At 35.5% G+C, this 18,020-nt stretch overlaps 1 protein-coding gene across 2 annotated transcripts in view; it reads right to left on the bottom strand.

Moving 5' to 3' along the window:
• Positions 1–17,568, bottom strand: part of NFKB1 (nuclear factor kappa B subunit 1) — an 89,116-nt gene extending 71,548 nt beyond the window's left edge. The window contains exons 1-4 of one of the 2 annotated variants that reach the window (XM_006918874.3): positions 17,505–17,568; positions 13,397–13,472; positions 9,767–9,807; positions 5,539–5,637 (exon numbers count right to left, since the gene is read on the bottom strand). In XM_006918874.3, the coding sequence (XP_006918936.1) occupies positions 5,539–5,637; positions 9,767–9,807; positions 13,397–13,472; positions 17,505–17,543 (255 nt within the window). In that variant the 5' untranslated portion in view covers positions 17,544–17,568. The remainder of the gene's footprint in view (positions 1–5,538; positions 5,638–9,766; positions 9,808–13,396; positions 13,473–17,504) is intronic. The other variant, XM_006918875.3, reaches the window with a different exon arrangement.
• Positions 17,569–18,020: the final 452 nt, after the last annotated feature.

The following is an 18,020-nucleotide window of genomic DNA, read 5'->3' as shown; positions in this document are numbered from 1 at the left end:
ATTGATTACTGGTGATCTTCTTCCCTGTTGTTTTTAGTAATTGAATCAGATTAAATTATTCAAAATTGTTATTACAATTAGATCTTTAAAATGGCAAACCTTCCAAATCAGACAAGTCTACACGAAGGAAAAGGGAGGTTATGCAAGGATATATGATATCCTTAAATATCACAGCAGATGAGCCAGTCTTTATTTGACCTTGACAGAAATGTAACATTTAATATTTTTAAGTGAGAGGCACCAAGAATGTAGAATTTAAAAAAAAAAAAAATCAATTGGGGTGGGGGGAGGGAGAGAGGCAAACAAAAAAGCTACTGTTGAGCTACTAAACATTTCACCACATGCCTTCTGTTCAACATAAAACACTCAGGAAAGAAAACATATGTGAGAACCAGCTTTCAGGAAACATTTGATTAAAAAGAGTTACACTTACATCAGCTGTGTTTCAAGTTGTAGTCCACTGCATTTGATGTTTATAACTAAAGAGAAAATAAGAATACCACTGGCAAACTATCTGTATTTCAAGATCAAGGTCACTGATGCTGATTTCTGTTTGGCATGGGGTGGGCCACACTGCAGGATGTCACATCAGCTGAAGAATAGGTGCTTTGTGGCCTGGGAGAGAATCAGGGAGGGTTTCTGCAGCCCCATGGGGCTGCTCCTTTTGGCACCTTTCCACCTTGGTGAGAAGGAAGGCAGTTTGATTAATAAAAAATCTCACGCATAACTTTCGGGAAAAAGAGGGAAATGAGCCTTCCCTGGCACTCCTTGCTAAGTCTAAAACAGGCAGGGACAAGCTTGGCCTCGAGGAAGGTACTGGTGCTTTTCTGCCAGTCTCTGCCATGAGGAGCTCCATGAAGAAATTAGAACTGAGGAAACTTTAAAGGGAAAGTTTAAGGGACAGTATGATAGATTATTAAATGTTTAACAACAGGAAAGCTTTTCTTTTAAAAAAGCAAGACATTAGAGTTAGTCTGCATATTTACTTTCTTCAGATTTTTCTCTGGTGGTTGTTGTTATTATTTGCTGTAAGAGTCAGAATAAACACGTGAATGAATAAATTTTATCTAGATGATAAAGAGGAATCAGCAGGATCGAAGTGAATACTAATCTTCAATGGAACCCAGTTTTAACTCCTATTTGCCCTGAAAAGGAGCCATCACGTGTAACAGAAAATTTGGGTTGAAGCCAGTGAAAACGTATCAGAGAATGACAGCTCCAAATAGTGGTTTTACCTATTACAAAGGAAAAAATGATGGCTGGGTGGGGCTTTAGCTGTAATTACATTTTATTTTAGAAAAAGGGAGAGATCAGAGCAAATATGGTAAAATGATAATATGTATTAAATTGAGATAGTGGTACATGGTGTCTGTTATATCAGTTTTTAAATGATCTGTATGCTTGAAGTATTTTATAATTAAAATATTTTTTTAAAAAAAGACTGTGAAGACTTACACAGCAAGATTCCAGAAAGCTAACTGGGGGGTCTCTGACATGAAAGAAACATACAGAGCACCAGATGGTCCAGTAGCCTGAATTCTAGAAATAATCTCGACATGGTAAGAGAGTGTCCAAGCCTGGCCTACAGCCAGCCTATCTGAAATTGGGTTTTATACATGGGACAAAATTTCAGTAGAGAAAAGAGGATTGGGATAGCCTCCTAGAGTTGGTTTTAAAATGATTTAACTTGAGGTATCATATTTGGACGATCAATAAGAGAGTAACCCAAGGAGGTTATACGTTTACACGGTCTGCAAAGAAAGTTAGGTGTCTGTACCCCCAAACCACAGCCAGCCTCAACAGCTTTCAGATTGGCCCCGAACTTTTGCTTCTGCCTGCATATAGTGACTGAGTGCACGCTGAACCACCAGCCCCTCAGAGCCTCTTAAGGGAGTGGTGTGCTCTCACAGAGGCATGATGGGAAAAGAGGGAGGGAGGTTGGGTGGTGGGGAGAGAGAGAAGAGTAAGAGGCTGTAGGTGAGGAAAAGGCAGAACTCATAACATTTTACTGTTAAGCCTGAATACACGTACTTCATTAAATACGGAGTGGATGTAAATCTCAGAAATATTATTATTTTTTTCTCAGTAAATGTGAATGCCCTCCGTCTGAAGTCCCTGCAGAGCGGACTCGGGGGGTAAGTGGAAGGCATTCTCCATTGCACCTCCCCCCACGGGAGGAAGGCTGAGGACCATTCGACTGGTGCTCCCGCTGCTCACACAGCTGCTCTGCAGGTTCACAGCCTGACTGAACGTGTCTCAACTTTCACTTTCTTTTCTGTAACAGTTTATGCCGAGGGCAGTTATCATAGAATATGGAACATTTAAGATATGTTTTTTTTTCTTCCCTTTTCTTTCTCCAACTGTACTAGCTCGGAGATTCTAGAAGAAATTAAACAGTCACCATGATCATTATCTTGAAAATAATTATCTACTAATAATCAAGAAAAGTACACGCTTGCAAAATAATATACTTAGGCAATTCCACACAACCTATGTGCTACAGCTTTATAGTAGAAAAGTATGCAAAGGAAAAAAGGTTAAAGTTGATTTGACACTGCATCTAGATCAGTGGTTCTTAAGCAGGGTGATTTTTGCCCCACCAGGGGACATGTGACAATGTCTGGAGACATTTTTGGTTGTCACAACTGTCGGAATATTATCGGCATGTGGTGGGCAGAAGCCAGGGATGCTGCCGAATATCCTACAACCCACTGGTATGTCCCCCACAACAAAGAGTTTTCTGGCCCCAAATATCACCAGTGCTGTTTGAGGAACTGTGATCTGGTTGTATCTGTTCCACAGCTTCCCTTTCAGCCTCACAAAGAGCCGGTGTTTAGATAACTACTGCAGAACACATGTACAATTGTAAAGATCCTCCTGATAAAAGATATACACTAGGAGCAATTCCTTTCTCTGCCTAAAATTTAGGGAAAGGGGATTTAAAAACCCACTGTAAACTGAAAGGTCACCCTCAGCTATCCATTATGAAAAGACTATTAAAAGTGATATTGGGAGAAGAGCTCTGGAAAAAATATCTCATGGTTGTCTCTTTCTCTTCCGCCTGCGCTCATCCCTCTGATTAAGAGCTCGTTAAGATAAATAACCTTACTTCCGTTAACTGTTGCAAGCAGCAGAGCCATTTAAACTCTCAGTGAATGTTGATAGGCTAGAAGAACAATGACAGTTTGTATCAAATTCTCTGAACTGTTCTTCCCTTCCTTACCACAAGATTAACTGCTTAATGCCTAATAAATATATGTTGAACTAGTGAATAAAAATAATGATTGGGTGCAATAATGAAGCTTAGCTAAGTTTAATAATGATCAATTTACACATTTATATTTTGACTTCCTTTACTATTAGTTGTTTATGTATCTGTATTTCCCACTAAGTATTAAACTCCTTGATAAAGAAACTATCATTCGATAAGAACACCTCACGTCCATTAGGTTGTTCCATTTTTAAATTATTTTATAAATGTGAGGCAGCAACTACTACATGAGAAGGATGTATGAAGACTGAGCATCATTGGATATATAAAGTTTTTTATTAGGTAATAAATCTATAACAAAGTTAATGCCACGTATTTGCTAGGATCAATAATTGTTTTTTAGCCACAAGAGATTGGAGCAATACAAGTAAACAGTTCATGAAAATACCATAATTTATATTTTTTGTGTAGAGCCAATCCAGAAAAAACTCCTAGTTTTTCTCTTAATTTTAATTCTTCAGTGAGTATAATCAGTGTCAATACTGATAACATGTATCTTTCAGTTATCTTTATGACAAGTCCACACACATGAACACATACAATATTTATCTATTGACACATGTGTTAAAAAGGTAAGTGCTGGATCTGACTCCCTAACATCTGAGTACTCTTCACCCCGTGAGCCTTTCCCTCCCTGTTTCCAGTCATAATTCTCTGCCCTTATTTCACCACTGTCCTCCCATGTCCTGTTCCCTAGGTCCTTTGCCCCCAGCATCCCCAATGTATGCATTCCGCGTGAGAGTTCAATGAGCAATAATAGTCTGCTGTAGGATAAAGAGCCACCAGTTGTGTGAGAAAGGCAAGTTCTTTCCTCTGAGCTTCAGTTTCCTCACAGGTATCACACCTTTTACCTGGTACCAAGGTTGCTATGAGGATTAGAAGAGGTAATGTACGTAAAGTACTTAGTGAATCTTTGGTGCTTAATAAATGCTAATTCCCTTGTTTAATTGCTGCTCCTCTTTCCTCATGCAGATTCTAAGGGACTGAGACCATAAGACCATCTGTCAACTCCTTCTGTGGGCTAAACACATCATATTTACCTCACCTAATGACCGTGAATAAGAAAAACATCTTTCATTCCATATGAGAGTGAGGAGACTTAAAATGCAAATATGGTTGGTAGGACCAATACTATATAATAAAGGTGGGTTTCATTCAAAAGGTAAGAAATATCATCATAGTATTTTGTCTTTTGTTTTGGAACAGGTATAAGAAATTAGAAAGGTCTGGGCCATAAGTGGGGTATGAGAGGGAGGAAACGAAATGCAAGCCTGGCAAAAACATAGACAGATTTCTTTGACATCATAATTCTGTTAAGGGCCTGCCCTGTTGTCCTTCACCTAGTCACACACACAAAAATGACTGAGACCAAAAATATGTCATATCTTAAGGGGCTTACACACCTTAGTGGAATCTAAGTTGGTAACGTTTTGCCAAAGCCTTGAATTACTGAACAAATACAAATTTTTATATATGACAAAACTGCATTTGTGGACTGGCTTATCTACAAAACTATTATCAATTATTCAGTGAAACATGACATACCATTCACGAAAATTAACTGAAATTAGAGAAAGATATTCTCCTTAAATTAAGAAACAGTAAAACAACCTGAAGATGTGTGAACCACTCAACCACGCTTATCACAGGCCTGTTACGATGCACTACTTTCTAAAGACCACCACATACAGATGCACGTATGCTCAGGCAGAGGCCCCATGGTACTTCCAGGTTCTCTGTGGAACTTGTGCTCATTTAATCTCTTAGAGACCCTATGAAGTATATACCATCAAAGTTTCTGCATTTTATGCATTAGGGTACTGAGGTTTACAAGTGTTGGATAACCTAGTCAAAGCCACACAGATAGTCTGGATCTGAATTCATGATCTTAAATTCTATGCTCTTTAATCTATACACTCAGTCATTGTGTTTCATTTTCACTAAATCTCTAAAGAGTTGAAATTAAGCACTTCTTTCCAAGACATTAAAGTTTGAAGAAGTATATAATTAAAAAACCCTTGAAGGTGATCAAGAAATTGTAAAAGTTTGTCAGCTAATGTTGAAGTAATTTCTAATAAGTGAAAATTTTAATAGAATTTTTAAATCTGTCACTTCTATTGCTGAGACGATTTAAGAATTAGAGTAATCTCGTGAATATTTCAGCTTAGGGGCAAAGGCAGATGATATTCATTTAAAGCAGTTCCTCGCCTTCACGCCTAGGAAATCAAATCTTCCAAAATTCACAGAGAGAGATGTCACTAACTTACTTTGACTTGAGGGTAGGACTTCTTGTTCTTCTCACTAGATGCACCAGGGAGTCCACCATGAGATGGGCCTTCACAGACATAGCGGAAACGAAATCCTCTCTGTGAAGATGAACATGGAGCCAACAAATTTGAGAAAACTTATTAAAAAGTACTGGGACAAAGTTATACACAAATTTTTAATTCTTGTGTGTATGAGATGAGAAAGGAAAAACAAGAAATACATAAAAGAGGACTTTGCAAATGAAAACCTCTTTTCCCATAATCTTACTACAAACATTGAGGTTAATTGATATTTGTGTACCAAGCTGTAGCTTAAAAGCCAGGTCGTGAATTTTGCAGAAACTCTCCAGCTGTGCCTACACAGGGAATGAATTGCTGAAGAGTTGGTTTAAGTCTTGGACTTGATGTGCTAGAGCTTGTTGGAATCAGAGCTTCCTCATCTCAAATTGCTGCTGCCAAGCTCTGAACCTGGCCATATTCCTTAAAGTTATGCTTCTTTGACTCTTAAACGAATTCCTTTATCTCCTCTGATTACAGCTGGTTCAGAAGGTAATACAGCAATGTCTTGTTAAATATAGCACATCCATGTTGTAGAACACATCCTAAGCTAGACTCCGCATTTGGTCAGCTTCTCTCAATAGTTCCAAAAGATAAGATCTTTGATTTTATGATTATTGATATTATCAAGCTCAAGCTCTCTGTATTAACTGACTTGAATGAATCCCAAACCAGACAGTCTCTTTAAATATTATTCAAAAGTTTTGCAGATGTAGTAAATCAATGAATAGTTAGCTAAAGTTTTTACTATATGAACTACTGTGGGCTGATGAACTCATGTTTTTTATCTATATAAATGAGAGTAGACTAGACTATCTTTAAGGTCTATCCTAGTTTTAACATTTTAAGATTTACAAAGTTAACAATTATAATTTGTATACATATTTGTATACAAAGAATAAAACAAGGACGAGTATGAGAATGGATTTCATCATCATACTAAGTGAACTTTCAGTATTTTTCCTAAAGGACTCAACTTCATAATAATGTCAGTCAATCTGTGGCAGTGTTAGTGGTTCATAATTATACAGTCACTAACAAGATGGTTTTTCTTTTTTCAAATTCACCTCTGGGTGAAAAGAATATGTTAATATACTTTAGGTAGCATACTAACCTTTCACTTATTTTTACTGTGAGACTGACTTCATATAAACAGTGCTAGGTTACTAAGCCACCAAGAGCTCTACACACCCACTAATTGCTGGTGGAGTTTCTGCCCTGCACACTCATAGCAACGGTGAACCTGGCAAACACAAAGGTTTTAACAGCTCTGAGCTCATCGACGAATATAAAATTTTTGTCCTCCTTAGACTGCATTCTATTTCATTATTCCTCATGTCCAGTCTTGGGAAACAGTCTCTGAGTGGTCCAGGGGCCCTGAATGAATTCATATCTCTGGCATCTGGAACTGTCCCTATACATCCTCTGTGATCTTTCTGATTTGCAAAGAGCATCGGTACTAAAGCATGATTCATGGGAATGAGTAAGGCCTGAAGTAAAGTCCCTAGCATAGGAAAGTTCCTCAAGTTACACATGGCTCTAGAGTACATGATCAACTTGTTAAAGTAGGACCTAGAACAACTCTTGCATACGGCTCCTCAGGGGATTCCAAACTTAAATCCTAAGGAAGTCTTTTGAGGTGAAGTTAGTCATTTAGGGGCAATTCTTTCGTTTTGCCTCTCAACAAAATTCAAACTAAAAAATAGATTACAAATTTAGCTCTATACCTTTTGTAGATAAAGACTGTTGGCTTATTTTTAATTATTAAATAAAATTTCCAAAAGCATGAAAAAGCATAAGCATGTGCAACAGTTAGCTTCCAGAACTGGCTAACAATAAAGGTAGAAATTTACTCGACTACTACGCAATGTAAATACAATTTCAGTTTTTAAACGGTATTAGATAATTAGCACTGAATAATATGCAACAGAACTGGATATTTTAGAGATCAGTAGTCTTTGCTATGACTCATCTCTGTCAGAGCTGGGGAGAATTGTGGCAGAGAAACGCTTCCCCGAAGAAAAAGAACATTTTTCTAACTTAATTTTTAAAATGTAATAAAGCAATTCATTATCTTTAATCACAAAATTCCTTTAGCAAAGTTGGAAAAATATATACATGTATACTTTTATATATTACTGAGAGTAGTATCAAATAAAATATGAGAAAAGAGACAAGTCTTAATAGCTTGCTTAAGTTTGAAAAACAATAGATATTTTTCATGGTTTCATAAGAGTAAAGTTCTAAAGGAATTTTAAGCTGAGGATTGAAATTTATTACTCTTTATTTTTAGGAAGATAGGATGTCTTCAAATGTGTTGTTAGGATGCATTTCTGATACTAAATTTTTGAGAGTAAAGGTTTGCCAATCCACAGCCATTCATCTCAGTAACTCCATTTGCTTGAAATGAGTCATCAACCTCAAAGGCAAGGCTACATCCACCTGGTCAGAAAGTCTTACTTAAATACAACCTTCTTACTTTCACTGGAGTCAGACATCAAAATAACATCAGTTTAGTAAATGGACACATTATTTTACTCAGATGAACTTTTATACCTCCACATATAGGGAATTAAATTTTGAATTGTAGAACTACGTAACTCTTCAGGTAAATTATAAATGTCAATTTTCTTATAACTGTTTGACCCATAATAAGAAATTGCATTTAAACTTCTCATTGTAGTGCTATGCTTATGAAAATGGATATTTGAAAAAACATACTGTCTGGTATGCAGAAAAATAATTTTCAGTTGATCTTTTAGTTTCATGGATTACCCAGATCTTACAAGCTAGAAAATTTTCCAGCAGGCCAGACCACTGCATAGAATTTCAAGGTTAAAGTTCCACTGGGAGGGTCTTTGAGGGAATTGATGACCTCCTTTGAGAAGTCACTACTGTGGAATTGGACATAAGCAAAGGAACACATGTTGGCAGCCTGTGGAGTCAGGCTCTGCCACCTACGAGCAATGAGAACAATACCCTGAAGTCGCAGGTCCCCACACCAAAAACTTTTATCGAAGTTCAATCTTATAAGAATAGTCTATTTGGTCATAGACAAGATATTTGTATCCTTTAAATGCTGACCAAATCCAAATACATATATAATGCCATGATTATAATAACCACAATAAATGTTATATTTAAGTTCTCAGCTTTTGTTAAATGTTACACAATGTAAAAGTGCTACATTCACAAGCCTGAGCTACTAAAACACTTAGGAAAGGTACTGGGTAATATAACTGCAAGAGAGCAGGTATACATGCCCTCCGTCTCACACAAATTTGATAAGCACATCCATTTAGAGATTTACTGACTTTGTCCTAATTCTGTAGAGGACTACTGCATTACTTCTACCCTCTAATAATTGAAATCTATAAGCAAATACTAAAGATTCTCTTTCCTCCTCTTTCATAGCACTGGTCCCGATCAACTTGCAATAAATATTATCCACAGAGTTCAGGCATGGTGAGGAGGCCACTTCAATTCCATGGGATCCTCTACGGGATCCAGTGGTGCAAGGAAGAGCCTGAGAAAATAAAATGCTCTTCTCCTGACTCCAAAGAGACTAAGTCTAAAGGTAACACCATAATGTCGATTCTAATTGAAAAATAAATAAATAAATAAAAACAACAAAGCTAACACCAGAAGGAAGAGAACTCAACTGTTCATTCTAATATTATCTACCTCCCACTGGTACTTTTAGTATCTTTGGGTACATGTTCCAAAGACAGAACAGAAAAGGCTAGAGCTACTAAAGGCAGGAGGAAGGCTAAGAAGTACTGCACGTGCATGACACGATTGAAGGATGTAACTCTGAGTATGTGAGCTGTATGTATGCACATTTCCGTATGAATGACGGTGAGTGGAGATAACCTGTGCCTTTTCTAGGAGTGGCTGGTAAATAAAGTTGGTAGAGAGAGTAAGATACCAAGGATTTATAATTAATGGAAGTTTTACAGAACTACGTACTGAGGTTCAAGACAGTTTGAAGAATGACTAAGAGAAATGTAAAATGGACAAATGAAGTTGTTACAGAATTTGGCAGGTTGTTGATCTTCTAGATAAGATACTTCCTTCATAAAACTCATGTATTATTATTCAGTGCTTGATATATTAATATTAGACTTATGGATCTAACGTTTAAAGTCCCACCCCTTTATAATCTTCTTACCTGTTTAGGTTGCTCTAATATTTGAAGATATGGGCCATCTGCTAAAAACAAAAACAACAAACAGAAACCAAAAGAATGTGAGGCTTCTCAAATTTGGTATAAAATATAAAGCAAGTAAAAAACTGAAATTATGTTTTTAAGTAGAGGTTTCAATTAAATCTTTAGCTAAAATCTCACAAGTATATAATTTATTTTCCTCATTTGAATATTGAATTTATCCTTCTTTTTTTTTTTTTTAAACAGTCTTATACCTTTAGGAACCACAATAAGTAAACATTCTTGAATGGTGATGATACATTGTACAACTCAATAAAAGGCCTGATATTTGATAAAGATTAAGATATTAAAAGTCTTCACAATTTTGTGTACCAACAAAGCATTTTCTTTTGCCTTTATGTCATTAGATACTGACTTCTATTCCTCAGAGAGATTGTGCTTAATGTGAAATTACAAGAGACTGAGCTGGTACCTACATGTGTGAAATACACAGATAATGGTCTGCTTTTCCTTACACTAATTTTTGGTTACTTTCTCTTACTTGAATCTGAAGTACTGCCTCCATTCCCTAACTGGCTAGCTTGTTCCTCCTTCCTCCTAAATTTAATTTGGTCTATCTGACATGATGGACTTTTCTTATTAATACATAGCTTTTGATGTTTGTATACAATTTTTGAATACTATGCTCTGATATAAACTCTATTCTAAAAAAGCACAAGCATTTTATACAATCTTGAAAATAATTTAATTGAAGACAGGTACACGCCAATTAATTATTATATAAGCATAAAGGAAACTAGAAACTTAATCCATACCTTGATTATATCTGACTTTGGAAATTCGAAGGAAAATTAGATCTTCTGACAGTATAAATACAAATTTGTTCAATATGAGAAAGTCCCTAAGCTCCCCAGCTGGTTTTATGTCAATAGCATAATAACCCTTAGCTCTGCAATAAATAAAGGCATATGGTGTTTCTTACAGGTTTGAATGTAAATGTAAAAGTTTGGTACTAGAAAAATTCTGGGAGAATGCTTCTGTGTCCATTTCAATCCTTACTGTCTCTTAGCCAGAAGTTTAAGACCTATTATTTTAGATAAATACATTTATAAAGAAGAGCTAAACACCTTCAGATTGAAATTAAAAATAAACTACTAACTTAAGAGAAGAATTATTATTATCTTCTCAGTATTATGATGAATCAGGATAAAACTAGAGAACAGCAGGAAACAAAGGTATAATTATTTTCTGTTATTATTGAAGAAATTTACAAGAAAGTCAGTTGAAAAATGACTGAATTTGCAGCGAAACATACACACGAAAGGAAATACGGGTAGTGAGGGGCCAATGTAGTATAATTTAGGTAAATTATCTCTCTTGTCTGTATGAAATTCATCCCTGGACATTTTTAGCTAGTTTCAGAAAATAAATTGCAATTCAAAAATTCTAAAACATGGCTAGAATTTAATTTTTGATAAGGAAATAAAACCAATTAGAAATAGGAGTATTTTCATACTACTAACATATAGCCTGTATGACAATGTAACAAATATAGTTATAAAAACATTCCCTCTAGAATTCTCAATGAATATATCAAGAAGAGAGGCATTTAAGAAAGCAGCATTTGGATGTCATGGAAAATACAGGGGAGTTGGAACACATTGACATTAAACTTCAAGTCTCTCACTTATTACTGATTCTTCTAAAAATACTTGAAATCTTGCTATTATTTTTTCTGTATGATTAAATTTCCTTTAAATATGTGAAATTCCAAGGTTTGGAAATTTTATTAGTGAAATGGGGCCATTTTTCTCTTTTGGGGAACATACTCAAAAGTTAAATCAACTAGAAACCTCGATTTGATATGCATATAATTGTTTCAATGCCAATTTTCTTTTGGTCACATTTCTATTCCATGAAGTGACATCCCATCATATAGAGAAACTTAAAAATTATGGCATAATGTTATAGACTTAACAGTTGTACTATATCTCAAAGAGTTTTCAACAAGTAGTGAAACTACTTATGGTTTTAGATTTTAAGAAATATAGAAGATAAAATGTTTCATGTCAAAATTACAAGATAATATTGGTTTACATACTCTTCCTATCCCTTTAAAATGTGAATAAAACAGCGTACATCTTGGATTCCAAAAACTGTACTATGCCATGTAAGAGAGGGGGGAAAATGTAACAATAGGAATGATTAGGTAATAACTGGAAAATAAAATTTTCAGGTATAATTTTAGAAGTTTTTCTAATATTATGGCAAAAATGATTTCTACAATGTTAAGCTCTGACCACAGAATATTTACTGAGATGGTTCATTTGATAATCTTATTTCTAGCTTCATAAACTTGATGAAATAAATACATTATAAAAGTGTCTGCCTCAGGATAGCATTTGGCATCTACAAAGCATTAAATGAAAAAGTATTTGTTTCCTGAGGGCAGAACCAAGTTGTTTTCAATAAAGCATTAATACTAAGAAAAATACTTTGATCCTCAGAATTAAAAGTTCACAGGAAACACAGAAGCTACTAAGATATTTACTTGTTCTTCACAGGAAGCTGACCTAGAGCTCAAATTGGACAGCAGTTCACGAGATCTCAGATATGGGAGCCTACAAAATATGCTTTGTGGTGTAGAGAAAAAGGCCTCAGGAACACAACTTTTGCTAGTGAAGGTGAAGGCATAGGAGATTTACTTTTTCCCTCCCCTGAACTCCTAGAAATAATAGAGATAAAAAGGCAGAAAAACATCCTGATCTAAAAAACGAAAAGTAAGTGACAGAATAACAATAATAGTTTTAAATGAGAATGATACAAATTAGATAAAGTCTCCCAATGAGGACAAGCAAGTCCATGGTAAATTGAAGAGCTGATGTCCACTTCAGTGATTACAAAACTCCCATTTTATATACAATTTCCATCATTTACTCACACTGCTTTTGAACATCTCTTAAGTCTCACTGGTGATGTGAGGAGCACATAAAAGAACCATCACATTGATCTTACATAGAAATCAATAAATAAAAGAAGAGACTAAATGTGTTGATTTTTTAAATCACTCATATGAGATTAAACAATCTGTGGGTGGGGATAATATCTCATATTAGAAGGAAAGATGATTATCATGGGTTTTACCCAACTGGTCAGAATGTAACACTAAGAGTTTTTTAAAAAGACTATTTTTCTACTAGGATGATTTTTATGATTTTTGTACACTTTGTTTCCCCAGTGCCTAGCATACACGATAGGCACTCAAGTGTTTTTGGAATAGATCTGAGGGGTAGAGATGCCTGCATCTGGGGCAAAGCAAAGAGAAGGTAAAAAGAATCCAGAGATAATGAGATTGGGTGACAAGGAAAATCCTCATATTGAGTGAAGAAATTCCTTCTGAGCTGTCTCAGCAGATATCAGCAACGATTGCAAATCATATAATAAGTAATTGGGGTGAAACATTTTTGTGCAAATATATTTCAAGAAAGTACATTAAAAAATTGGTTTTAGAACATAAATTGCCATTTCCTTTCTAGGTGTATCACTGACTTTCTAAAAGAGACTATTAGCAAATCCTGAATTAAAAAAAATGAAAGCAAAACAATAGGCAACAGGAGTTGGGATTTTTCTTACCCGTCTGCAGTGGCATCTGTGGTTGAAATAATTCTGGATTAAATATTGTATGATTCAAAGGATCCAAATGAAACATCTGTAACAAAGAAAATTTAAATTTTCAGTCATTGTTTTTCCAACACTGTATTAAATATGTAAAGTTGCTATACCTAAAACTTAATTACAAGAACAAAAACTAAACTAAAAACAAAAATCTGAAAATATTTCAGATCAAGATTTTAAAAATACCTTCATGTGTATGGAACTTTACATAGGGTTGAGTTGTGTTTAAGTGACAGGGAGATTTGAGAAGAACGACCTAGCTATAAAGTCCATAAAGGTAGCTTATTTAACCAGTATATCTTCAGGGATCAGAATATTTTTATCACACAGTGGACACTTCAATATTTGTTGAATGAATGATTTGAAGGTTGTACTCTCTTAGAAATATAAGCACAAGAAAATAATCCTAGAAATCTGTATTTTTTTTTTTTGATTTTTTTTTTTATGATGGCAAATAAACCCCAATTTTAAGGCCTGAAAGAATTAGCCAGCAGCCCGGGAAAACTTTACAGAAAAACTGAAAATATGACTTACAGTCCAAGGAGCAGAGACGTGAACGTAGAACTCCCTCACCTTTATTTTTTTCTTTTTACCTTTATTTACCTAGCACAATGCAAAAAATGCCTGGAATTTAGTGGGTGTGGTAGGTTGAATAACAGTTCCAGAAAAGGCACCCATATCCTAATCCCCAGAACCTGTGAACACTGTCTCATATAGCAGAAGGGACTTTGCAGATGTTATTAAAGTAAGAATACAGAGATAGGGAGATTATTCTGGATTATCCAGATAGGCCCAATAAGAAGGATGCAGGATATCAATGTGAATAATGGGAGATGCGACAATTGAAGTAAGAGGCTGGAGCAACTGAGGAGACCATAAGGCAAGAAACACAGGCAGCCTGTAGAAGCTCCAAAAGGCAAGAAAATGAAAGCTTCCTGAAGGAAAGCAGCCCTGCCAACACCTCGATTTTAGACTTCTGACCTCCAGATTATAAGAAAAGAAATTTGTGTTGCTTTAAGTCACTAAATTGAGGTTATTTGTTTTGGCACCAACAGACATGCAATATATTTTGATGGAATTATATTCTATTGATAAGTTACGAATAATTGCTTATTCCAAGAAAAAAAATTTCTTTCCATTTAGTTTCATTCGTGATTTTAAATTCATATTTCTGAGCTGGGTAATTGTTTCAACCTAGTCAGTCATCAATTTTAAACATCTGTGGACAGCATAGAAATCAACCATTTTCCACTTTTTATGATTTGCTAGTTGGTAAGAGTGCTGCCCCTGGTATTTGTAAAAAAACACCAGTATTACAATTTACTCCTTTTCTTTATTTAGTATATTATTGCAAGTTCTTGGGTACCTAATGCTTCGTTACATCAAGAGTAAGAAACACATTGTGTAAATAAAGAACCTTTCTCATTCAGTTGTGAGATATGCAAATTTTCAATTGAGGAATAGTAAATGTGCTTCGCTTCACTGCTTAAAGCTCAACTACGCTTTTCATTGTTTGCTGAAAAGGAAATATAGGAATGAAAAGACCTGTTATTGTAAAAACAGGCCCCACCTTACAGCATATTCATAGAGCCAAGAGTCTCAGAGAAGAAAAGATGACCTAGTAGAAAAAAAAAATCTTTCCTATGGTTCTGTAAGTGGCCTCAACGACTGGTTAGAGGGCAAAAGCACTGATCTTAGGAAAGGGACACTTCAATTCAGACAAAGAAGGGAGAAGCTGAGTTGTGCTGCCACTTGCATTGCTTGCATCGTGTATAATAAGGTCAAGAGTGGAGAGCAAATTCCAGAGTATGCTACACACTGAAGCTATCTCACTGAGGACATGTAAACTTCAGAAAATATATACCACTCAGCTTCAGAAAAGGAAAAAAATAAAGTTCAATGACCTTTCCTCTCAAAAATGGAAATATCAGAATATGCCCCACCTGTTGCTGATGATCAGAAAAATGCCCACATGAGAAAAACTTTCGAAATGAATGTTTTTAGCAGATTTTTCTCTTGTGTGGCATAAAGGACTATCTCTTGTTGATAAGATTTCCTGCATATAAACAGGAAAGCATGGTCTGAAACTAAGAAGAAACAACTCGAATGCTGGTTAGATTTTGCCTTTAACTGTTAGAGACAGCATATTAAAAGTGAAAGATAAGACATAGGTTTTTGATAATATGAGTAGCCAAATGTCTTTCATGCTATAATCAAAGAAGATGTTCCTAGACTTATCCTATGTCATCATTTTAAAAATAAAGTTCAAAAGGAGCATCTGAATGTAAAAAGCTATGCACACTCAACTCTAAATCAATCAGAACATTATCAAGAGTAATGAATGCTAGGTAAGTCTTTTTTATTTAAAGAAGCATTGATAGACCCCTTAACAAGTATTTCACTTTTGGTTTTATTTTTTCTGACATTCTTTGCATGTGTAAATTTGGGAAATTCATTTTTTTAGGTGGTTGCCACTAAAGATTAAGTGTGAAATGACTGCAAATCTTGGCTCAGGGTGTCCTGGTACCTCGTGTTCCCTCTCTTGACTAGCCTAGCAAGCTACTGTTCCAAACCTCAGCTTACACAGACTTCCTTTGGAAAGTCCTCCCTTACCCTGTTTTCCCCATAGGGCAGCGCAGACTGACCCCTGTCAGCATTTCTGTCCTATTCTGTGCAGACTACGACTACAGTATTTATCAACGTATGAAACTATTCATGTTGCTATCCCCCATATTAGAATGGCAGCTTCTGAAATTAAGGTCTATATATCACTTATTTTTGTACCCCTCCTTAGTCAATGTTCTGCTAGATAGTAATGCCTCAATAAATAGCTGATGAATGAATAAACCTCAGTTTAGATACTTCTTAAAAGTCATTCTATTAAAATTTTATTATTGCCATTGTAGTTACCCTAGAGTCTGAAAATTGCTTTCAAATGGTTCCTTTACCATACATAATATATATAAATATAAAAACATATATAAAGAAAAAAATATTAATAATCAACAAAGATTTGTTGGACTAGTCAACATTTCCATAAGCTTGAAATTTTCCCAACTAAAATACTAGGTGAAAAAGAAAAAAAAGACACTAGTATCTCTTCACAACTGCTAATAAAATTATAATGAACAGTTTTATGCTCCCAAAGCACATTCACTGCCCATTATGCTCCCAAAGCACATTCACTGCCCATTAAGAAGAAAAGTGAGGACCAGAGTGGACTAAGTGATTCCTCAAGTTTTAAGAGCTTATCAATAGCAGTCAGCACTTATAAAAAGATCTTCAAATTCTAAGTCCAAAAGGTCTTTTAACTACACCGATCGATCTGCCTCCTCATTAGATGAGTTTCGAATAAATATTTTGTGTCCTCCCCACCCCCCACCAAAAGATACGTTCAAGTCTTAATCCGCAGTAACTGTGAATGCGACTTTACTTAGAAATAGGGTCTTGCAAATGTGACTAAGTTGAGATGAAGTCATACCAAAGGGTGGGCCCTAAATCTAATGACTGGCACCTTCAGAAGAAAAAAGAGAGGGAAATTTAGATATAGAGAAACAGGAGAGATACACAGGGAGGAAGGCTTTGTGCTGGAGTGACGCACTACAAGTTGAGGAATTCCAAGGATTGCTAGCAATCACCAGAAGCAAGGGGAGAGGCACAGAACAGGTTCTCCTTCAGAATTTCTGGTTATTTCAACCCTGTTGTCATCTTGACTTTGGACTTCTAGCCTCCAGAACTATGAGAGAATATATTTGTTGTTTTAAGCCATTCAGTTTGCGGTGATTTGTTACAGCAGCCCTAGGACACTAATACAATAATAATCATTTGACCTGTAGCGTATATGACTTTTTTGTGACAATGTGTTATAGCAGGGTTTAAGTTACTCATTTTATAAGACATCTTCTCTCTGACCTTACATGGAGAAATGGGGAAACTGCATAAACAATTTAAAAAATTTTTAACCAATTTTAGAGTTTGCCTGATACTTACTATTATTACCTCTGTTATTTAAAAACATAAATACATTTGCAAAAAAAATTATCAGTGAGATGATTATAATACTCACTTGTTCATGTCCTCCCAAATACGGATCGTCTTCTGCCATTCTGGAGCTGTATATGAAACAAAACAAAAGCAAACCGTAAGACTGAAATAAACCTTAAAAATGCAATCATGCATGTATTATTCCAGTAAGACCAAATATAACCCTTTTTTAAAGACCTTATGAGGAGGACGTGGTCTAGTTCTTCTTTGCAATCTAAATCTAACAGCAGAAAGATTGCATAATCAAGGAATTACCATTTACATGTAATCCAAAACCCTTATGTCAAGCTCACAACAGTGTCCTGGTGTTTGGTACAACTAGTCTTCATCTTCTGTATAAAATTCATGCATATTTGGATTCTAAGAGGTGATTTCTTTTTGTCACCACATGGACTTCAAGGATGTACAGTCTTAGCTCTTCGTGTAGATTATTTTCTAACCCTTCGTGAATTCTGTGATGGTCCTAAAATGGTCTCCAAGCTTTCTATATGCTGCTCGAGTTGAGAAACTAAGGGGGGTGCCATTCTGCTGTCAGACG

The sequence above is a fragment of the Pteropus alecto genome, unplaced genomic scaffold (assembly GCF_000325575.1).
Source record: "Pteropus alecto unplaced genomic scaffold, ASM32557v1 scaffold5, whole genome shotgun sequence".
In the NCBI taxonomy this organism is placed as follows: Eukaryota; Metazoa; Chordata; class Mammalia; order Chiroptera; family Pteropodidae; genus Pteropus; species Pteropus alecto.
Note: the sequence above shows the minus strand (reverse complement) of the source record. Positions and strands in the feature narration are given on the sequence as shown.